General features: G+C 43.8%; 2 protein-coding genes across 5 annotated transcripts in view; one reads left to right on the top strand and one right to left on the bottom strand.

Annotated features, from left to right (window-relative positions):
- MCM9 (minichromosome maintenance 9 homologous recombination repair factor) overlaps nt 1-24,032 on the top strand; it is a 91,701-nt gene that overhangs the window by 11,118 nt on the left and 56,551 nt on the right. For all 4 annotated transcript variants that reach the window (XM_073675931.1, XM_073675932.1, XM_073675929.1 and 1 more), the window contains exon 7: nt 736-855. In XM_073675931.1, coding sequence (XP_073532032.1) covers nt 736-855 — 120 coding nt within the window. The remainder of the gene's footprint in view (nt 1-735; nt 856-24,032) is intronic.
- Nucleotides 1,611-20,776, bottom strand: ASF1A (anti-silencing function 1A histone chaperone). Its single transcript, XM_073675935.1, has 4 exons — nt 20,408-20,776; nt 15,403-15,518; nt 11,970-12,146; nt 1,611-2,118 (listed from the first exon to the last, which is right to left on the bottom strand). Exons 1-4 carry the CDS (start codon nt 20,514-20,516, stop codon nt 1,906-1,908), a joined length of 615 nt encoding a protein of 204 aa, XP_073532036.1. The 5' UTR covers nt 20,517-20,776; the 3' UTR covers nt 1,611-1,905.

Below are 24,032 nucleotides of genomic sequence, written 5' to 3'. Positions count from 1 at the left end.
ATATGCAGTTCTCGGGTGACAACACTATCGGCTATGAATCTATTTCTGTATTGAAAATTAAAGTAAATGTGCCACGTTCTATACCACAAATAAGTCTAGCATTCTGCGCTAATTAGCTGATTATTTTTTTTTAGCATTTGTGTCTCGTCTGCATAGATAAATGTATTCATACACTGACTGCAATACTAGAAGAGTATGAGCAAGGCCCTGTTCACATGTATCAGGCCTTCTTTTGTATTTTGCTTCTAGTGTTTTAGTAAAATGTGAGATTGAAACTAATGAAGGCACTGATCCTGTTGTTATTAATTGGATAGTACCCACTGGTCTGGTGCATCAGTTGCTGTGCCAGGCGAGTCTAATACATACGTAGTGGATCTGCTGCATACCTGACCCCTATGAGTATGATAACTTACTGGTCAGGACTGTTGCCTTGTGGCACTGGTTTCCAATCCGTCCATGGACAATATTTGCTGGGAGTTTGTATATTCTCCCCACGTTACAAGGGTTTACTCCAAGTGCTTCGGTTTCCACTCACATCCAAAAAACACATTGGGAAAGTGAATGATGACCTTGTCTTCAGAATATGTCAGCACTATATAAACAAGCATAATAAATACATGAGAAGTTGTAGATCATTCACACTAAATACATATGGCTGTCTGTTTCACCTTTGGAGGCACAGCACCAATAATAGCCTACTTAACGGTCACTGTTTTCTACTTTAATTTTTTGCAGGAGAGTCCCATCTTTTACTTGTTGGAGATCCTGGTACAGGAAAATCTCAGTTTCTAAAATATGCAGCCAAGATTACTCCAAGATCAGTCTTGACTGCTGGTATTGGGTCAACCAGTGCAGGTGAGTGACTTCTCAATTATATTAGTTTTACTGTTAAGTAGTTGGCCACTACTTTTTTTATTGATGGCCTATCCTTAAGCTAGAAATTCTCGGATACTGCCGCAACACAGCAGTTCCATAATTTCTATAGTGGTCGCAGTCAGGTATTACAGATCCACTCCCTATTCAAAGAAGTAAGGGGTAGATCTGCAGTACCCGGCCGTGGCCACTGTAATTTTGATGGAGCTATTGTGTTCTGGCAGCATCTGAGAACTTCTGGCGGTGCTGATAACATTCGGTGGGGGTGCCGGGTGTTGCATCCCTCTGCTCGGATATGCATGGCCTATTCTGAGAATTTTGGGACTTATACTTGTGCTAAACATGCTGTACAATAAGGTAGACATCCCAGGAAACACATGAAATCATAGTCACCACTCCTGAACCAGCATTGTTCTAGCAATCAATTCTCCCCAAGAAGACTTTTAGATTCATAGTTAACAATTGATCTGGTAATAACATACCCCATGGTTCCTTACCCATGTATCACATAGGAGTGTGTGATGATCACTTCCAGCAGGAGCCATAGGTCTATATGGATAGTTCCATATTGTGAGCATGGTGCTGAACAGTCACATATGCATGTGAAAAGCACAAACTCTTTATCCTCTGCCGGGTTTGTAAAGACACTTTCTGCCCAAACCTCCTTTTTTATAGTGAAGCCCAAGAATCAGCAACCTACATGTGCAACAAATCATGTATCTCTCCTTACAGCAATGAGAGGTGTTATGCAGTTGGTTTATTTAAAGCATTAATGCAAATGCAAGGAACTAAAACACTTCAAAATAAATAGAAAACTTTTTTTTTTACCTTAACACCCCCACCCTCCCTTGCCCCCTGTTATTACAGAGGAAAGATGAAAATATTTTTAGTTTTGACCAAAATCCATTAAAAAAATAGTTCTAAGTTCAAATTGTGTTTTAGCCTTAAATTTGCAAAATTTGTGATTCATATTCTTTCACATTTCGGAGAAAACCATGTCAGAAAGCAGCTCTGTTTGTGGTTGCTGTCGGGTCACATACAGTCCATGTGAGATTCTAGCATGACGTTAAGTGAGTTCTCTGAGGTGGGCCAGCCTTTAGATGCAGATGGCATAGCGTCTGTGGAAAGCAGAGACTGGAGGTTCGGATTACTGTTCTCTAGTTCATCCAGCTTCTCAGTGTTGTCCTCCCAGTTTATGTGAAAGCGCGTTACTCTAGGGTTTGATGCCAGTATGTTCCTTTGAAGCTGAAAAAAAAGAATTTCATAAAATACAGGTACAGTTGTATTGGCTGTGCAAATGTTTACATAAAGAAACCTTCCTACATGAGTCGCATTGTGGTGGTGAACCTCTAACTAGAGGCTGAAGCTGAACGTTGGCTTCTTACCTCCTACATGAGTCGCATTATGGTGGTGAACCTCTACTAGAGGCTGGAGCTAAACATTGGCTTCTTACCTCCTACATGAGTCGCATTATGGTGGTGAACCTCTACTAGAGGCTGGAGCTAAACATTGGCTTCTTACCTCCTACATGAGTCGCATTATGGTGGTGAACCTCTACTAGAGGCTGGAGCTAAACATTGGCTTCTTACCTCCTACATGAGTTGCATTGTGGTGGTAAACCTCTACTAGAGGCTGAAGCTGAATGTTGGCTTCTTACCTCCTACATGAGTCGCATTGTGGTGGTGAACCTCTACTAGAGGCTGAAGCTAAACGTTGGCTTCTTACCTCCGACATGAGTTGCATTGTGGTGGTAAACCTCTACTAGAGGCTGAAGCTAAACGTTGGCTTCTTACCTCCTAAATAAGTCGCATTGTGGTGGTGAACCTCTACTAGAGGCTGAAGCTAAACGTTGGCTTCTTACCTCCTACATGAGTTGCATTGTGGTGGTAAACCTCTACTAGAGGCTGAAGCTGAACGTTAGCTTCTTACCTCCTACATGAGTCGCATTATGGTGGTGAACCTCTACTAGAGGCTGAAGCTAAACGTTGGCTTCTTACCTCCTACATGAGTCGCATTGTGGTGGTGAACCTCTACTAGAGGTTGAAGCTGAACGTTAGCTTCTTACCTCCTACATGAGTCGCATTATGGTGGTGAACCTCTACTAGAGGCTGAAGCTAAACGTTGGCTTCTTACCTCCTAAATAAGTCGCATTGTGGTGGTGAACCTCTACTAGAGGCTGAAGCTAAACGTTGGCTTCTTACCTCCGACATGAGTTGCATTGTGGTGGTAAACCTCTACTAGAGGCTGGAGCTGAGCGGTGGCTTCTTAACAGGTAAAGACATACAACTGCATTGCAGAAACCAAATAGGGGAGTCACATCCCAGCCTCCTAGTGTACGGAACAATGCCAAATATTGCTTAAAAAAAAAAACCTAAACTGCACAATTGTTGTTAAGTTGTACATGTTTCAATATAAAAATGTAATATTTTCATGCTACAGTGTACAGTTTCAGCATCTGTCAAATACCTAATACATTGCTGTATTTTTCACACCATAAAATAACAAAATGATGAAAAAGCCTGTGGAGCCCATGCTCGCGTTTCCTTAGGCTGAGTTCACACGATGCGTATTTCATGCGTTTCCGCGGCGTTTTTGCAGTTGCGTAAACGCCGCGGAAACGCATGAAAAACGCATGGTAGAAGGGAAGCAATGTTCCCCAATGGAAATCCGCATGTGCTGTGCCCATGATGCGGATTTTTCCGCAGCGTAAACGCTGCGCTCAAAAATCCGCAGCATGTCATTTAATTTTGCAGAAACGCGGCGTTTGCCACCATTGACTTGCATTAGAACGCGCCAATTCCGCAAGACTGCATCTGTACTTGCGTAATTGGTGCGTTCTAATGTGCGGATGGTACCCGGGTGTGGAGGAGAGGAGAGTCTCATCCACACCCAGGTACCATTAAAAAAGCTGTAAAAACAAGAATAAAATAAAAAATATATATATACTTACCATCTGTCGGCCCGCGCACCGCTCCTGCTTGCTTCCCGGCACTTGCAGTGAGTTGTAGGACCTGCGGTGACGTCAGAGTCATGTGACGGGTCACGTGACGCTGACGTCGGCAGGTCTTTCAATTCAAAGTTGCCGGGAGAACGGAGTGAGCGGGACAGCGCGGACCATCGGAGGTAAGTATATACACTCTCTCGGGTCACACTATATAAATCCATGCTGTTTGCATGGATTTATATAGTGTGACCTAGTTGTCAAGCACTTTCCAGGTGATGCTAAAATCGCCTGGAAAGCGCTTGTCAATCTGCATGCGGAAACGCATGTGAATCTGCATGTGGATCCGCATGTATTCTGCAGGAAAAACGCATGCACAATCTGCATGCGTTTTTTCTGCCAGGGAGATGCAGAAATTTTCTGCTTCATTTCTGCATCGTGTGCACATAGCCTTATTCCGCAGACTGCACTGATTTTATGTCTGGAGAGCCTAAATTAACATAACTACCGTATATTCTGTTTTTCACGTGCATTGTTAATTAATGGAACATTACTGTCTGTGATGCTTATAACTATTTCTTCAGAAACCAGTAAGTAAAATCAAAGGTTCTATATAATGTGCCAATCATTGGACCAGTAGGGATTTTTTACATTAAAGCTGCTGACTCACCAAGGTCTGAACAAAAGCAGTCCAAGAAAAGAGTTCTGCTACTTTATCCACTTTTTATAAGAGATGGAGTTTTAATAGTTTGCAATAATGAAATTAAAAGGTGTTTTCCCATCGTCAGTGCCTTTTTTTTCTTTTTTTTTACTTAAAGCATAACCATCGTTTTAATTTTTATTGCATAAATCAAAAATAACACTTCATAATATATCTTTTCATGTTTATTATCAGAGATAGGAGATGGCAGTTACTACTGCTAAGACTCTGTAGGTGTGGGAGGGAGGAGCTCTGTCTCCTTCACCCTTTTTACATTGAATCTTCTTAGTAGTAACTGTGACCTCCTATCTCAGTAATGGGGAAATCACTTCACTGAATACAGCTTTTTACACATGAATTGAGAGTTTCAAAAATGAATGATCAGTCCCGGAGAATAAATAAGCATATTTCACTGATAAGATATATTACTGAGTTTTTTTATTTTCATATGTACTATTTATGAAGTAAAAATTAAAACGACTGTTACACTTCAACCCCTTCATGACATTTGACGTACCTGTACCTCATGGTCGGGTTTCGGGTTCCTGGCCGATGACACAAGGTACGTCATGGTGATAGCACATGGCACAGGAGCTGTGCCCACGCAATCGCTGCTGGGAGCTCGGCTTACGTGATAGCCGAGACCCGGCTCTCACAGCCAGGAACGGTGCCATAACACCACTGATTGACAGCAGGAAGCTGCCAGTAAGCATACCTCCCGACTTTTGAAGAACAGAAAGGGGGACAAATAATGCGGCGCGAGAGGGAGCCCCCTCCTTCTCCCAGCCTCCTAAATGTTGAGATCGATCACGGCATTTAGAAGGTTAAACAGCCGGGGGTGGTGCGGGCACGCCTCCGATTGGCACCCCCGTGTCATCATTGCAAGGGCCGGATCGACCTCTGGGTCTGCCAATCCTGTTAGACCATGCTGAGAGCATGGTCTGAGAGGCTACTATCAGTGCAACACTGACAGATATAAAGCATTGCAATGCATCAGCGATCAGATTGATCCCCCATAGAAGGACTAAGTAAAAATTATTGGGCATTCTCTGCATGTCTAGCGGCATGTCAGCCAAGATACATGTGGCCGCGGGTACCAGAGCATTTGACTCGAGCATGCCGGCTCTTTTATCTGAACCCGAAGCACGCTTCGATAACTTGATATGATTTTTTTCTTCACTGCCCAAATAGTACAAAATTCTTTGCCTGAGAAGTATTTCCTGATTACATGTAGGGTATTGGCACACTCAGGACAAATTGCAAAACAAACAGAGAGGCCCATTTTTTTTCTATTAGCCCTTATAAAAATTAGGGGCTAAAACAACATTTCAGTGGTAAAAAATGTCATTATTCTTCACCACCCAAAGGTATAAAATTCTGTGAGGCACATGTGTTGTCAACATGCTCACTGCTCTCCTAGATGAGTTCATTGGGTGGTGTCGTTTGTAAACTGGGGTCACTTATGGGGGGTTCTGCGGTTATGGCAACTCCGGGTCTCTGCTAATGTGACTTGGCACCCTCAAACCATTCCAGCAACATCTGAGCTCCAATATGGCGCTTCTTAACATCTGAGCTTTGCACTGTGCCTCAAAAGTAGTTTTAGATCATGTATAGGGTTTGGCACACTCAGGAGAAATTGCTTAACAAATTGTACTAAAGCAACATTTTAGTGGAAAAAAAATGGCAATTTTCCATAGACGCCACCCAATATTATACAATTCTGTGAATCGCCTGAGGCTTAACACTAGAACTGCAAAAGGGGTTATAATTACCCCTTGCCTTTATTTTTTCTTCAATTTATTCAGTTCTTTACTATTTTTATTAGTGGTTCTAGTATTAAAAATGCTCACTACACCCCTAGATGAATTCCTCAAAACTTGTAGTTTCCAAAATGGGGTCAATTATGTGGGTTTCTTTTGTTTTGCCATATCAAGGGTTCTTCTAATGTGACATAGTGTCCGCAATCTATTCCAGCCAAAATTGTGCTCCAGAATTCAATTTGCGCTCTTTCACTTCCGAGCCCTGCCGTGTGCCCAAACAGTAGTTTTTCACCACATATGGGGAACTGTGTACTCAGAGAAACTGGACAACAAATTACATGGTCCATTTTCTCCTGTTACCCTTATGAAAATGAGAAATTTGGGGCAAAAACAAAATTTGTGGGAAAATTTAAATTATTTTCATGGCTCAACGTTATAAAATTCTGTGAAGCACCTGTGGGTTCAAAGTGCTCATCATAGCTCTAAATTACTTGAGGGGTGCAGATTCCAAAATGGGGTCACTTGTGGGGGTTTCCACTGTTTTGACACATCAGGGGCTCTGCAAACAGGACATGGTGTCTTATCAATTCCAGCCAATTTTGCACTCCAAAAGTCAAATGGCGCTGCTTCCCTTCTGAGATCTGCTGTGCGCCTAAACAGTAGGTATCCCCCACATATGGGGTATCGGCGTACTCGGGAGAAATTGCACAACTATAAGATTAATTTTTTTCTTGTTATCCTTGTGAAAATGCCAAATTCGGGGCTTAGGCTGCGTGCCCATGATGCGTTTTTCATGCGTTTCCGCTGCGGAATTTCCGCAGCGGAAACGCATCAAAAACGCATGGTAATCCGCACCCCATGGTCCCCAATGGCATTCCGCAATGTCGATGCACATGCTGCGGATTTTTCCGCAGCGTTTCTGCAGCGCTCATAAATCCGCAGCATGTTCATTAATTTTGCGGAAGCGCCGCCATTGACTTGCATTGAGACGCATAGAATCCGTGTCTGTACATTTGTACAAGCGGATAATATGCGTTTCAATGTGCGTATGGTACCCAGTTCTGGAGGAGAGAAGACTCTCATCCAGACCTGGGTACCATTGTACCTGTAAAAAAAAAAGAATGAAAAAACAAATAAAGTGTATATTCACCTTCCGACGGCTTCTCTCTACTTGCCGGCAGCGCTGAAGGACCTTCGGTGACGTCACAGCCATGTGACCGCAGGCCCTTCAGCGCTGTGTCTCGCAATATGCCGGCAGCCAGGAACCAGACAGGAACGAGCGCTGCAGCCACGCCGGGGCATCGGGGGTGAGTATAGCTTTATTTTAACATTGTTTAACGGTCACACTATATAAATCCATGCTGTTTTCATGTATTTATATAGTGTGACCTAGTTGTCAAGCACTTTCCAAGTGATGCTAATCGCCTGGAAAGCGCTTGTCAATCTGCATGTGGATCCGCATGTATTCTGCAGGAAAAACGCATGCACAATCTGCATGCGTTTTTTTCTGCCAGGGAGATGCAGAAATGCTGCAGAAATTTTCTGCTTCATTTCTGCATCGTGGGCACATAGCCTAAAGCAACATTTTCATGAGTTAAAGATACATTTTTATTTATTTCTTGTACATTACTTTAATTCCTATGAAGCAAGCACCTGAAGGGTTATTATACTTATTTAATGTGGTTTTGAGCACTTAAGGTGTGCAGTTTTTAAAATGGTGTCACTTTTGGGTATTTTCTGTAATATAGGCCACTCTGTCAATTCAAATGGGATGTGGTCCCTAAATAAATTGGTTTTGTAAATTTTGTTGGAAAAATGATAAATTGCTGATAAAATGTTGACCTTTGTAACAAAAATGTTTAAAAAATAATGCTGATCTTGATTCCAATATTTTCACAAACGCAAAAAAATATCGACCTAAATTTACCACTACCATAAAGTACAATGTGTTACGAAAAAAGAAGATCTCAAAGTCAGTGGGATCCGTTGAAGCTTCGAGTTATTATCTCATAGTGACACTGGTCAGAATTGTAAATTTGGCCTGGTCACGAAGGTGAAAACAGGCTTGGGGGTGAATGGGTTAACCCTTTCACGACATATGATGTACATTTACGTCCGTGTTGTGTCCCTGAGTTTGATACGGGCTCGCATGTCGAGCCCCCATTTTTCCAGGTTGTTGTTGGCTGAATTATTCAGTGGAGCTCCTTCTGCAGCTGTTAACCTCTTAATTGCCTCTGACAGTGGCATTTAACATGCGTCGGCAGAGAGGGCTCAACATTCCACACGCCTGTGACGTGATCACAGGGCGTTGATGGGTTGCCATGACAACCAGGGGTCCGCTGAAGATCTCTGTGCGTGTCGTGATGATTTTTCTGTGAAAGCTGTCGTTTCTAGGAGACCGTGATTTTTGCTATACGTAGCAGCGCTGATGCATGAATAGTACAATCGATCAGATGATTGCAGGTTCAAGTCCCCTCAGGGGACTATTTAAATACTGTAAAAAGTGAATAAGTGTGTTAATTTTTCATTTTAACTAAATACAAAAGTTAAAATCACTTTTGCCCAATTTGGTATTGCCGCATTCAGAAAAGTCTGATCTATCAAAATATAAAATTCATTTGATCGGTAAACAACATAACAAGAAAATAATTTGAAAGGCCAGAATTTATTTTTTTTTTTTTTGGCCACTGCACCATTGCAATAAGAGGCAATCAAAACATTGTGACTATCCCAAAATGATATCCATAAAAACGTCAGCTCATGGTTAGTGTTGAGCGAGTATGCTCTGTTAACCCTTTCGGCGAGTACGCTCGGGCCGAGCTCCGAGTATTTATAGCTGCTCGGTGATATGTTTGAATCACTCCCGTGTGCATGATTTGCAACTGTTTGACAGCTTTAGTACATGTGAGGAATGTGTAAGAAATAGACAGACATTCCTCCCATGTAATAAAACTGTCAAACAGTTGCAAATCATGCACGGGAGCGATTCAAACATATCACCGAGCAGCTATAAATACTCGGAGCTCGGCCCGAGCGTACTCGCCGAAAGGGTTAACAGAATACACTCGCTCATCACTACTCATGGTGCAAAAAAATAAGCCCTTACACAGCTCCATATCCCGAAAATTGAAAACATTACAGCTATCGGAAAATGGAAACAAAAACAAACACCTTTATTTTCATTACTTAAATCTTAAAAAAAATTATACATGTTTAGTATCTGCATAATTGTTCTGACCTGGACAATCCATAGTGCAAGGTTTTACCATATAGTGGACATGGTAAATAAAAATCCAGAAATCAATTGTGGAATTGCACATTTTTTTGCTAGTTGAATGCACTTGGAATTCCACCCCCCTTTCCAATGCATCTCCTGATAAACTGCAGGATGACTACCAAAAGTACAATTAGTCCCGCAAAAAACAAGCTCTCATACAGGTATGTGGAAGGAAAAATAAAAAAGTTATGGCTCTTAAAGGGAATCTGTCACCCACCTGGGACTTCTCAGACCATTAATATGGGCATACAGGTTATAGGAATGTGAATCTATACATACCTGTATGGCCCATATTAGCAGTCTGGTTGCTGTGTAATAGCTTTTTTATTAAATTATTTCTGCTAAGCTTCGCATCCTCCGGACGCCAAGAAATGCCCGCCTACTAGCCCTATTTCCATACTCACCCCACCTCCCCTGCACAGGGCCCTGTGATGTGCAGTTCCCGGCCGGATCCCGCGCCTGTTCTGTTTCCTCTGTATGGACGGCGCTCTTCTCCCTGCCGTCAGTGTAGTGTTTTGCAGCAGGGAACTTGTGTGCAGGTGCTGGGAAGGCAGAGTGACTCACCTGTGCCTGCGCACAAGTTCCCTGCTGCAAAACACTACACTGACAGCAGGGAGAAGAGCGCCGTCCATACAGAGGAAACAGCGCAGGCGCGGGATCCGGCCGGCAACTGCACGTCACAGGGCCCTGTGCAGGGGAGGTGGGGTGAGTATGGAAATAGGGCTAGTAGGCGGGCATTTCTTGGCGTCCGGAGGATGCGAAGCTTAGCAGAAATAATTTAATAAAAAAACTATTACACAGCAACCAGACTGCTAATATGAGCCATACAGGTATGTATAGATTCACATTCCTATAACCTGTATGCCCATATTAATGGTCTGAAAAGTCCCAGAGGGTGACAGATTTTCTTTAAACGAAAAATAGCCTGATCATGAATGGGTTAAAAATGTTGCATCATTTGCCTTCTATAGCTTTTGTATTGCACTTGTCTATTGCTGGCTGCAAAATGAGTTAACTGAGAATTCATCATTGAGCTTGTTCTAACCTTTAAAAGGAGAGTTTGTAACGCTTATTTGATCTTCTCTGAGGTGATTTTTGACCACATACCACTTCTAAGTAGAATGTTTTTCTGCACAAATAACCTGTAAAACCCAGATGGTTCAACGTTTTTTACGAAACCCAATTGCAAAAATTATTTTCTTTTTGCCTCAAATAAATCTACATGGGTTAAAAAAAGTGTGCCCCAAAGGTGTGGACAAGCCCTCGTAAGGTTACTAATGAAGTTTAATTCCTAGATCCACATTGCTTCAGATGTAAGCAACCTGCATTGATTTGTGGAATACAAGGGAGACACCTGTGTACAGACACAGCCGGGCACTTGGCTGCATCAGCCCAAACCTTGGTGCTGGGGCTGGTAACGTGTGTCTAATGAGCAAACTGCCCATCAGTATTCTGCAAGATCATTTTTACTAATACACATATGTAGATGGGCGACAATGAAAACCCATGTCACAGAACAGATTGCTATGAAGAGTGATCTTTGCCCTATCAGAACCACCATGTGGAGTGAAGCTGTCAATCACGCTAGTTAGTTCTGGAAGGGGAGGGCTACATGGCATGATGAAGATCAGTGTTGTGATATGGCTTCTAATGATTGCAGATTGGGTTGCATTGTGAGCTCCTGCAAAGTGATTTTAAGTCATATGTGACTCGCATGCGACTGGTCTGCAATGTGACTCATTTTTTATAGCTAAATTGCAGGTCTAATGTAGTTGAGTTACAGTAAGTTACACAAAAGTGCTGGACACTTACCATATATTGTCACATGACACACTTAGTTGTGTAGCCCCAAAGGGGCTTAAAGGGGTTGTTCATTAATTACTTGGTGTACTGCTTCTCATTTACTATATTCCCCCATGTAAAATAAAAACCGCCTGAACTCGCCTACAGTGCCAGTGCCATTTCAGCAATGTTGGCGCTAGGCCTCTCGTGACCTTATGTCACATGAACCCTGCAGCCGATCAGCGCTGCTAATGAGCCACTTCACTCTCACTTCCTTCATATGACACTGACATCTGGTGCAGCAGTTCTTACTTCCACCCGATGTGAGTTACGTGTGAAGGAAGTGAGTTAAGTGGTTCATTAATGGCGCTGATTGGCTGCAGGGCTCACATGAAAAAAACAATATCACGGGACACCCAGCGCCAACATCAATGGAACGGCACTGCGAGTACAAGCAGTTTTTATTTTACATTAGTAAATGAATTTAGTAAATGAGAAGTGGTACTCTGATTAATGGACACCCCCTTTAACATTAAGATAGAATTACTGGATGTGAGCCAGCCAAGTTGTTTTTGTCGTGTCATAAGTGTTTTTACATATATGCGAAAATCCTGGATAAACTATGACACACCTTACCTTGGAAAAGTCTGGTTTTACAGGTGGATTTTCCCTTAACTCTGTTTCAGTATATTCATTATTCACATAATATCCAACTCTGATAAACTCCTGTCCCCTGTATGTACAGGTAATTAACACAACTGTGACACCGACTGCATCTGCATCAGGAATAAGTCCAGGATTTGGGGCATCCGCCTGACAAAACAAAAAAAAGCAACAATGTTTGTATAGTACATGCTAATCAGATCCGGTTGTAGTCCTAAATCATTTGGTGCTTGCATGCTTCCCTAATGGGAAGCATCAAGACCACAGATAGAAACTTTCAGATTATACATAATGTTCCATCAGAGATGGTCTGTAAGTCAGTGCGTAAGGGGAAATATACCGTATTTTTCGGACTATAAGACGCGCCTAGGTTTTAGAGAAAGAAAATAGAAAAAAAAATTAAGCAAAAAATGTGGTCACGATGCCCTGTTAAGGGGGAGGGGGTCTGCTGATGACACTGGTATAGGGGTTATCTCCCCCAGTTCTGTTAATATCACCCATCCTTTTATATATGCCCCCCGCCTTCCTATTATACGTGGCCCTCATCTCCATCCTGCTATGCATGGCACCCCTCATCTCCATCCTGCTATGCATGGCACCCCTCATCTCCATCCTGCTATGCATGGCACCCCTCATCTCCATCCTGCTATGCATGGCACCCCTCATCTCCATCCTGCTATGCATGGCACCCCTCATTCCCAACACGCTGCAGATAGAAAAAATAAACACTCCTACTCCCCTTTCTTCTCTCTCCTGCAGCGCTGCGTCCTGTCGTCCAGCACTGATCTCGCCATGTGAGCCGCGCATGGCGTCACTGACATGCGCCCTCACAAGGTGAGATCAGCTGCTGGAAAAGTTCCCCACGCTGGGACTGTGTGCGTAGGGACCAGTGACTTCATTCTCCTTATTAGCTGGCACACAGTGTAGTTACAGCGCAGCTCCTGCTGCATGCTGGGCGATCGCGTGTGACCGCTTTTGAAGAGCATGAATATTCACCCCTCTCCACTCCCATGGGCGTGGCGAGGGGGTGAATATTCATGCCCTTTAATAGTGGGAACACGCGATCGTCCAGCATGCAGCAGGAGCCGCGCTGCGGCTACACTGTATGCTGGCTATTAAGGAGAATGAATATTCACTGCTCCCCACACCCATAAGAGTGATGCTTATTGGCAACTGGCTGCTCTCTTTAGAGGCTGTTTCACTGCTTTAATAGATAAATATCGTAAATATTACGGCTGAGGAAACATGAAAGGAAAATTCTGTGTAGCAGTGTGTCCTTAGATGTAGCCATATAGAAGGTTAACTGGAAGAAGCCAGGATAAGTGCAACAAAGATGGCAGCCTAATAGTGGGATCCCAATCTTGGTTTCATTTATGAATTTATTATTTTTGTATTCAATCTACTTCTTTAAGAATACCCATTTTATGCTGTAGCTACACACCACTTGTCCTGCATCATGAAATTGTGATGTAGCTTACTGTTACATTGTAGTTGTATGGCTATTTTATGGTGTGACTTGGTTCTGATTAGTTTGTCATTAAGGATTTGCAACACATACCAGAAGTTCAAATAATTTTATATGCCCTAAATAACTCCTATAGCTTAAAGCACCACTCTAGCAGGCTTTTTTTAAATTTTACTGCTGGAATGGTGCCACTAATGTGAGTTCCCGGCCTCTAGTATTATACTCACCAGCCGCCCTCTTCAGCTCTTCCTGGTGCTGCTCCGTTCATCTTCTGCAGGTTGTGACCTGCTGGATCGCTCCAGTGTTTGCTGGGCGAGGTGTAAGTCTATGAGAGCCAGAACATGGCTGTCATAGACTTCCACTGAGACATTGTGACTGTTACCTGTGACTTCCGGTCAGTCAGAAGTTATTACAAGATAGTGGCACGGGACTGGAGCAGTGCTGGGAACAGCTTGAAACTGCACTGTACTTTTAAGGGAACTTAGTCATCTGAAAAAAAAAAAAGCTATTAACCTGCAAATATGGGGTTAATCTGCAGATTAATAGCGTTATGAAGATAACCTTGCGGCTGGGAAACTTCATTCCTTTCTGAAGCCTCGGGTTTTAGTCATAGGGGTGGGCCGGCGCAGCTTCAGTAACCCTTCAGTGCATAGTGAGCAACAGCCATAACCACGCCCCCGACATTGACTGACAGCCATCTCTGTTGATCACATGAACGCTGAGTCTGGGGGATTAAGTGCTGACAGTGCTTCCTTTTTACTGCATACATAGCGATGTAAATACAGTGATCGAGTAGGCAGAGACAGTAATAAATAGGCTCTGCCTTTTCTATGGGAAGCTTGACTGTGTTTGACAGCCAGCTCCTGAACGATTGCGTGCAGCTGCTCTACAATGCAGTGATGTACTAGAACCTCACTGCAAAGCAAAATGTGGACCGCCCGAGTGTTTATCCTCTATATGGATGGTCTGGAAACGGTTCAAGAAGCTCTCCTGTCCAAATTTCTTTCCTATTAATATATTGCAATCATCATATTATATAGTACTATGTACAGTACTTACAATTGCTCATTTTTTCCTTCTACCCAGCTAATTAACAGGGATGTGGAGTCGGAGTCTGTCCATTTTGGTGGAGTCGTAATTGGTATAAAATGGACCGACTCCAACTCCTAAAATATATAATAAATTGGGTACAGTAGTTCAATGCAGTTTGTGGGTAATATTTTTTATAAGAATTTGGGAAAGTTATGAAATGTCCTATAAATGTCTGTCCTATTCCTGATCTAAGGGTCTAGACTTTTAGCTGAGATTAATCTGTGCTACAGTAAATTTATCACTGAAACATGAGCCGTGTATGAGGGAGCCGGAGTCATGGAAATTGAGGTTTGGCTTACCGACTCCACAGCCCTGCTAATTAGGTCTCTGACATCACATGATTAAAAACTGACTAGCTGAATCCTTCTAAGCTCTATGTAGAAACAGGAGGTCAATTTTCCCTGTATGAGTCACTGCAAAAAGTCCCTGGCAAGGGGTGGAAGAAGCAGCAACTGGGTCAGGATATGAAGAGTGGAATAAGTGGAAAAGAGACTTCCTGTTTCTACATAGAGCAGAGAAAAAAGAAGAATTAGCTGGGTAGAAAGTCAAAATGAACAATTGTAAGTACACATATAATATGATGATTGCAATATATTAAGAGGATAAAACAGTTGATGGGAGGAGTGCTTCTTTAATGTCATGAAGTGGTATTTATGAATGTGTATATGGTAGCTGCAGGTTGCCCAATATGGTTCAGTGAAATGGGAGACGTTTGCAGTTGTGTGTCAGCAGACTATAAAATGAGCACAGACCCCAAAGTATAATGATTATCTTATGATCCTGTTTTATAGTTTGGGGTTAATGGATTTTTAGAGAGAGTATTTTTGTATTTAATACATGTAATCTCACCTGAAATACAAACATGTGCCGTCCAGCGGGTACAGGGCCTACTAACACAGAGTCCAGCACTTGGTCGTATTCTTCACTTTCAGCAGATCCCACGTATATTATTTTCCATTCCAAGTCTAAAGAAGTCACATGGAAAGAAAGTTTACCATTGGATATAAATGTGGTTGTAAGAAAGGTGCTGCATCTGGATTTACTTCAATTATTCTGTATTTTGGCTTTTTTTATACTATGGGGGTTTACAAATCAGTAGAATGGGAGTCCCAACCCCCTTGTTCCTTCTTACTATGTAATTGTAGTTAGGATATTAAATGGATGTTGCCACTCTATTCAGTGTCTGTGGGGCTGCCAGAAACAGCAGAGCCACTGATACAACATAGAGAAATTGTTTCAGTGTCACATCTACCAGTGTGCGACATGTAGATCAGGAGAACAGACTGTCAGTCATTACATGCCTCACACTGGAAACTCCACCTCTCAGTTATAATAAGCTCTGGAGGCAGATTCTCAAGCAGATTAGTGTCCGGCCCTTAGATCTTTGCAGCTCATTTACATGTAGAAAAATGTGGATTTCTCTGGAATAAGACATTACATTGCAGATACCAAGGTATCAGTTTATTCAGCTTCCTATGACCTACATGCCCATACAGACGGCTTAGGAGGGTTGATCCTACAGATTCCCTTTAATAAATGCCTGTTGGAAAAATAAAGTGGATGTCACTTTTTTGAAGCGGCTCCAGATTAAATCTGCTTCCAACTACCCACTGTCAGATCAGAAGGCTGGAAAAAACACTGTAAGAAAGAACAAAAAAACCTATTCCAAAATTATTCAAAACCACTTGAGGAAAATAAAAATGCCTCATGGGTATATTTACGTTACTCGCTTATAGAGCGCCATTAATTCCACAGCTCTTTCCACACATCATCACTGTCCCATTGGGGCTCACAATCTAAATTCTCCATCAGTATGTTTTTGGAGTGTGGTCATTTTTATCATACAATGAACTTTTTTTTTTTTTCTTTCTGTACATTGTATGGTAAAATGAAGGGTGACTTTCAAAAATTACAACTCGTCCTGAAAAAAAACAAAAAAACAAGCCCTCAAGCTGCTTTAAAAAGGTTGTCCGCTACTTTTACATTGATGGCTTATCCTTATGATAGGCCATCAATGGCTGACACCTCCGCTGATCAGATGTTATCGGTGGTGGCCGCCACCGGAAGTACTCACTTGCAGAGCTGGCCGTCTACTTGTAGTGGCCGAGGCTTGTTACTGCACATCCGCCTCCTATTTATTTGAATAGGAGGCGGATGTGCAGTAACAAGCCTCGGCCACTGTAAGTACACGGAGCAGCTCGGCAAGGGAGTACTTCCGGTGGCGGACACCACCGATAACAGCTGATCAGCGGAGGTGCCGGGTGTCGGACCCGGACGATCAGACATTGATGGCCTATCATAAGGATATGCCATTAATGTAAAAGTAATGGACAACCTTTTTAAGCTAAAATAAAGTGAGTCATTTGTCAAATCTCATTGGCTATAACATTCACATTAGTTTACACCACTGAAAAGTAGTAGATCAATAGGGGGTGGGGGGGGGGAGTAATGTGAATAAAAATTCATTTATTTTTTTTTTTTTATAAAAAGGAGTCTGTCCATTTTATACCGACTCCACCAAAATGGACACAGACTTTGAAGCCCTGGTCCCAATATACACCTAAAATTTGTGTGCATGTTACTTATTTTTACATTTAATATAGTTTTTTATAAATTTTAATTGTTAATTTTTATTCACATCACTTTTTCCCCTTTCCCCTCTCCCTATTGATCAGCTATAATAAAGCCAGCATGGCTCTTGAAGTAAAAAACGAAGGAGCAAAAATGACAAATTTCCCATTCTTTAAGGGGTTAAAGATGTTGGAAAGTTAAAGGGATATTCCCATCTCCAAGATGCTATCCCAATATGTAGTAGGTGTAATAATAATAATAATATTAGCAAATACCTCTAATTAGAAATGTAGTGTAGTTCTGATTTGCTATGTCTCTAACCCCATGTACAGGGCATTGCAGTAACTTAGGTATCCATGGTTTTCCACACTCGTATAGTGACAGTTAGCTGTTAGTGGTCGTAACCGTGGATACCTAAGAGAGTGCAATGCCCTGTACATGGGTAAACGACATTGCGAATTAGGAGAACTACACTTCATTCATTGCTTGGGGTATTTGCTAATATTATTATTATTATTACACCTACTACATGTTGGGACGGGATTTTGGAGTTGGGAATACCCCTTTCAATGTAAAAAAAAAAAAAAAACTATTAGCTGCAGGGGAACTGTAAAATCAAACTTTACTCGCCTGTTAAATCTCAGAGGAAAAGTATAATAGAAACACGTCACCACTTCTGTATTTATCACCCACTCCTGGTTTCGGCTTACAAATACTGATGTAAAATACTGACCAAATACTGAATGTGTGCACATTGTCTAATTTTGTAAATTCTAAGACAACTTCTCTGATTGATGTGCTGCAGCAAACAAAATACTAAAATTCTTGAAGTGTTGGCATGGGGTAAAGGAGGTACTCGCTGCATATAGTAAGTATAGAGCATATTTTTAGGTTAGCAGTGAGCGGAGGTCTGTTTTCTTTGGTTATAACATACTGTGTAGATGTGTGTGTGTGTGTGTGTATAATAAATATTCTACATGTATATTGTTCCCACACACATACCCTAAGGTGGTCCGATGACTGGGCACAGGCTGTGGTGCTGAAGTCTGTTTTCTGTGGTTGTTATAACATGCTGTGTATGACGTGTATGTGATATCTCATGCATACATAGTAGATTGGAATGTCCACAAAAAACAAGCCTCGGTGCCACCACCTGTGCCCAGCCATCGGACCACATACGTGGCTGTATATATGTATAGACTCACACGTATGTGATCTAATGACTGGGCACAAGTGGTGGCATGGATGCCCGTTTTCTGTGGATGTTCTAACCTGCTGCATCTTCATTGTATGTATACATGTGTGTGATTTATGCATACACAATGGTGGTTCTCACACACCTATATCCCAGCTGGGTCAGATGACCGGGCATAGGTGGGGGCACAGCAGGGTCAGGGGCTTCATGTGGTGTGGATGTATATAAATCACACATACGTGTATATATACTGTGTGTGCTTTCTATACACAGATCTGTAGTTCCCACACCCCTATAGCTGGCCGGGCACAGGCGGGGGCACAGCAGGGTCAGGGGCTTCATGTGGTGTGGATGTATATAAATCACACATACGTGTATATATACTGTGTGTGCTTTCTATACACAGATCTGTAGTTCCCACACCCCTATAGCTGGCTGGGCACAGGCGGGGGCACAGCAGGGTCGGGGGCTTCATGTGGTGTGGATGTATATAAATCACACATACGTGTATATATACTGTGTGTGCTTTCTATACACAGATCTGTAGTTCCCACACCCCTATAGCTGGCCGGGCACAGGCGGGGGCACAGCAGGGTCGGGGGCTTCATGTGGTGTGGATGTATATAAATCACACATATGTGTATATATACTGTGTGTGCTTTCTATACACAGATCTGTAGTTCCCACACCCCTATAGCTGGCCGGGCACAGGCGGGGGCACAGCAGGGTCGGGGGCTTCATGTGGTGTGGATGTATATAAATCACACATATGTGTATATATACTGTGTGTGCTTTCTATACACAGATCTGTAGTTCCCACACCCCTATAGCTGGCTGGGCACAGGCGGGGGCACAGCAGGGTCGGGGGCTTCATGTGGTGTGGATGTATATAAATCACACATATGTGTATATATACTGTGTGTGCTTTCTATACACAGATCTGTAGTTCCCACACCCCTATAGCTGGCCGGGCACAGGCGGGGGCACAGCAGGGTCAGGGGCTTCATGTGGTGTGGATGTATATAAATCACACATATGTGTGTATATATACTGTGTGTGCTTTCTATACACAGATCTGTAGTTCCCACACCCCTATAGCTGGCCGGGCACAGGCGGGGGCACAGCAGGGTCAGGGGCTTCATGTGGTGTGGATGTATATAAATCACACATACGTGTATATATACTGTGTGTGCTTTCTATACACAGATCTGTAGTTCCCACACCCCTATAGCTGGCCGGGCACAGGCGGGGGCACAGCAGGGTCAGGGGCTTCATGTGGTGTGGATGTATATAAATCACACATATGTGTATATATACTGTGTGTGCTTTCTATACACAGATCTGTAGTTCCCACACCCCTATAGCTGGCCGGGCACAGGCGGGGGCACAGCAGGGTCGGGGGCTTCATGTGGTGTGGATGTATATAAATCACACATATGTGTATATATACTGTGTGTGCTTTCTATACACAGATCTGTAGTTCCCACACCCCTATAGCTGGCTGGGCACAGGCGGGGGCACAGCAGGGTCGGGGGCTTCATGTGGTGTGGATGTATATAAATCACACATATGTGTATATATACTGTGTGTGCTTTCTATACACAGATCTGTAGTTCCCACACCCCTATAGCTGGCCGGGCACAGGCGGGGGCACAGCAGGGTCAGGGGCTTCATGTGGTGTGGATGTATATAAATCACACATATGTGTGTATATATACTGTGTGTGCTTTCTATACACAGATCTGTAGTTCCCACACCCCTATAGCTGGCCGGGCACAGGCGGGGGCACAGCAGGGTCAGGGGCTTCATGTGGTGTGGATGTATATAAATCACACATACGTGTATATATACTGTGTGTGCTTTCTATACACAGATCTGTAGTCCCCACACCCCTATAGCTGGCCGGGCACAGGCGGGGGCACAGCGGGGTCAGTGAGCTCTTCCTGTGTATGTCTCACATCATGGCTGCCACCATGGCACCTCGTCACTGCAGAAACTTTGCCCGTGCTGCCCGCATTCCCATGCACACAAGTTGGCATGCCAGGCCAGCACCCTGCCGTTTAACCCCTCGTGTGGCGGCGCACTCACCTTCCGAGAGGTCCTCTATGCATTCAAAGGTGATTTCAAACTGGAAAGGGTTATAGAAGGGCGAGGGGTTGTCCAGCACCACTACGTTGTTCACCTGGACCTTTGCCATCTCTCGGGGCCGCCCCTGGCAGTGCTCCCGCAGACACCGGGGTGCAGCAGCCGCACTTGTGCTCACTCCATGGACTCGGCAGAATTTCCTAGTTTTCCCTGCTCACTTCACTCCGGCACATTCTGCTCTGTTGCTATAACGGCGTGTGCGCGGATTGGCTGCTCCCGAGCCCTCCCCTGACGCTAAAAGCTGCACGGAGAGAAAAGACGGGCTCCTCATGAGCAGTGGAGCTGGGAATGTTTCTCTGCGGCGCCCCCTGGCGGCCCACCACACGCAGGAGCCAGAAGCGGCCAGCTGTCACTGTCCTCACCACACGCTGCTGCCCCTGTGCATGGCTGCCTGCACCTGCAGCCGGCCCCTGTGCATGGCTGCCTGCAGCCGGCCCCTGTGCATGGCTGCCTGCAGCCGGCCCCTGTGCATGGCTGCCTGCAGCCGGCCCCTGTGCATGGCTGCCTGCTCCTGCAGCCGGCCCCTGTGCATGGCTGCCTGCTCCTGCAGCCGGCCCCTGTGCATGGCTGCCTGCTCCTGCAGCCGGCCCCTGTGCATGGCTGCCTGCTCCTGCAGCCGGCCCCTGTGCATGGCTGCCTGCTCCTGCAGACGGCCCCTGTGCATGGCTGCCTGCAGCCGGCCCCTGTGCATGGCTGCCTGCTCCTGCAGCCGGCCCCTGTGCATGGCTGCCTGCTCCTGCAGCCGGCCCCTGTGCATGGCTGCCTGCTCCTGCAGCAGGCCCCTGTGCATGGCTGCCTGCTCCTGCAACCGGCCCCTGTGCTGCCTGCTGCTGCAGAACCTCACTGGTCACTGCTACCATGCTCCTCACATCCAGGGGTTCATTAGTCCATAGAGTGACTCCCATGGGTTTCCATGTGATTACATCTGGGGTGCGCGCCTAAAGCTGCTAGAAGAATGTATACTTGATGTGTAAGGAGTCCGCCGGTCACCGGAGGGGGAGTGGATTGTCATTTTCCTTATAAGCAGAGACATGCAAAAAAAATAAGTTCAGATTTGGGCATTTCCTTATTTAGTGGTTGGCACTTGATGGTTGGTGCCTTATTAACTCTCTATTCGCCTGTCTCACTAATCACCACACCTTAACCATTACTCACCCATGATTATCATGTTACATGAAGCTACATGCCGGCCACATCATCCAGGGTGATTACCGGGATTTACGGAGGAGCCTATGATCTGTCTATAGCCTCACCTTTGCCATTATATGCATGTAGAAGTGTTTCATGGAAGACTAGATGCCTATCACCATTATCAAGTGCTGCCAACTTCGTAATGCTGATCATACAGGATACTGTGCAAAATATCATAATCCCTGCAAAGAAATGCCCGCTAGATATGTATGACAGCCAGGTCACGTGCGGGCCGAACACTGATCCTGGGACTTAATGCTTTCACCTCTTTCTATCTGCTCTGCACCTTATCCTTGATCCATTACTTATCCAGTACATTAAAAAGTCAAAGCATCCGAATGTGATATTTGTATGTGTGTGCCATCTATCGACACATTAATATAATAACGTGCCCTCTACTCACTGCAGAAAGAAATGAATACACAGCGCTCTGATGAGCGGTTACTGCGGACTATCGCAGTCCGTGCTCTGTAGGGGACCGTGGGCTTGTTCTGTGGCAGCTCTAGGGCTGTGGTGGGGATCGTATGGGATTGACTGCACACTTGACAATGCTGTCACATGAAGGTCGCTCTTTGGATTAACGTAGATCACGGATTTTTAAATCAAGCTTGCGCTGCAGTAATATATGCCAAATTCACTAAGGCATCCATCTCTTCATTAATTACTCCAGTTATTTCTGTTGTAATTTATCCCACTTTTGTGGCATTAATTATAATTAATTTGTTGGATGCACTCGGCCGTCTCCACCCACTTTTTGAATAGTTGGCAGAAATTGCAAAAAGTTGTAAAAATGTTTTCTTAATTTCCAGTTGTGCAAAAAGTTTGCAAAACTTCAAGGAGTTTTATGCCACAAACTGCTTGATGAATTTTGGCTCAGATGTCTACGTATTTGTCCGTTTCAGACAGACACATTTTCCATGCACATTATTCTATGCAGTTACTGTTTCTCGTGAATACTAGTTGGCATACCATCACATTTCCAGAATCTTGGAAAGACCATTGTCTTTACAGATACAAAACAGTGATGCTTCTGCCATGAGACAAGATGAACATCTAGCATCAGGCAGTGGTCTGAGGTCTCAGGCAACAGCAGTTCAGGAAAACGGTGGAGAACGGCAGCGTGTGGGGAAAGAGTGGAGAGGGGACAGTATGAAGTGGGGAAAGTGCCGCGGTTGTAGTTCATAAGGGGGACTGTGTGAAGGCAATATTTATAGATGGCAGTATGGAAGCTATGTAACATAAAAGGGACAGTGTGGGTGGGGACATATTTTGTGCAGCAAGCACAGTGAAGGGCAATCATTTATTCAGGGGCACAGCATGGGCGGATATTTTTATTCAGGGACACTGTAATGACGATTATTTTTAACAGAAGACCAGAGAAGAGATGAGCTGTGGATGTGAACAGTCATCATGGTGTCTGGACCTGGTGGAAATGAAAGTAATGAGCGACTCCATTTGGAGAAAACTGCAGCTATAAAGTACTTTGATATAATTGTTTATTTGTGATACTGACTGTCTCATTAGTCCTATGATCCGGAGTCTGATGATGGCTGGTAATAATATCTCCCAGTCTCTCCTTACCACTGTTAAGGACATACTGAGCATTTTAGATTAATGCTATACAAATGTATATGGGACTAACCTAACATTTAAAATTAATCGTTGTAATAAGCCTGGCAATGTATTCATGTAATGAAGATCCGTCTGGAGATGTACTGATCGTGGTTCTGCTGATCTATTCCATAACTGATACTGGTTTTGGTGCCATATTTCTCTACTGATATTGGGTTTGGATCTGTATTCATGTAACAATGTTGGTTCTGTTGAGGTATTCAGGTACTGATCTTGGCTTTGGATCTGTATTCATGTACTAATAACGGTTCTAGTGTTGTAATCCATGTACTGGAGATTCATGAACTGATGTTGGTTCCAGTTCTGCATTTCTGTACCATTATTGGTTCTGATCTTGTACACATATAGTAAGTAATCTATAAGTTTTCAAATTATGTGCTACATGGCTATGTTACTAAAGTAAGAAAGTAGTTTGCCCTGTGACAAGTTGGAGGGATTGTCTGGTCTAAATCGATAAGTTTGCAGTCACTTTCTAGTATACGTCTCTGATTGTTTCACTCCTGGTTTTGGCTTACAAATACTGGTGTAAAATACTGACCAAATATAGAACATGTGAACATGGCCTAACACATACATACACTCCGGTCCCCGGCTCAGAAACCGGCAAATCCCCACAGCGCGTGCGCTTGGGGGATACATAAGTCTGCAGTCACACAGAGTGACTGCAGACTTATCACTTTTGACCGGACAACCCCTTTAAGGATCACTACATGTATTTACAAGGGAGCATTAAACCTATGTTCAG

The sequence above is a fragment of the Phyllobates terribilis genome, unplaced genomic scaffold (genome assembly GCF_046119375.1).
Source record: "Phyllobates terribilis strain yellow unplaced genomic scaffold, ASM4611937v1 Scaffold_3__8_contigs__length_932513732, whole genome shotgun sequence".
Lineage (NCBI taxonomy): Eukaryota > Metazoa > Chordata > Amphibia > Anura > Dendrobatidae > Phyllobates > Phyllobates terribilis.
The sequence above is the reverse complement of the archived record's forward strand: the minus strand, read 5'-3'. Positions and strand labels throughout refer to the sequence as shown.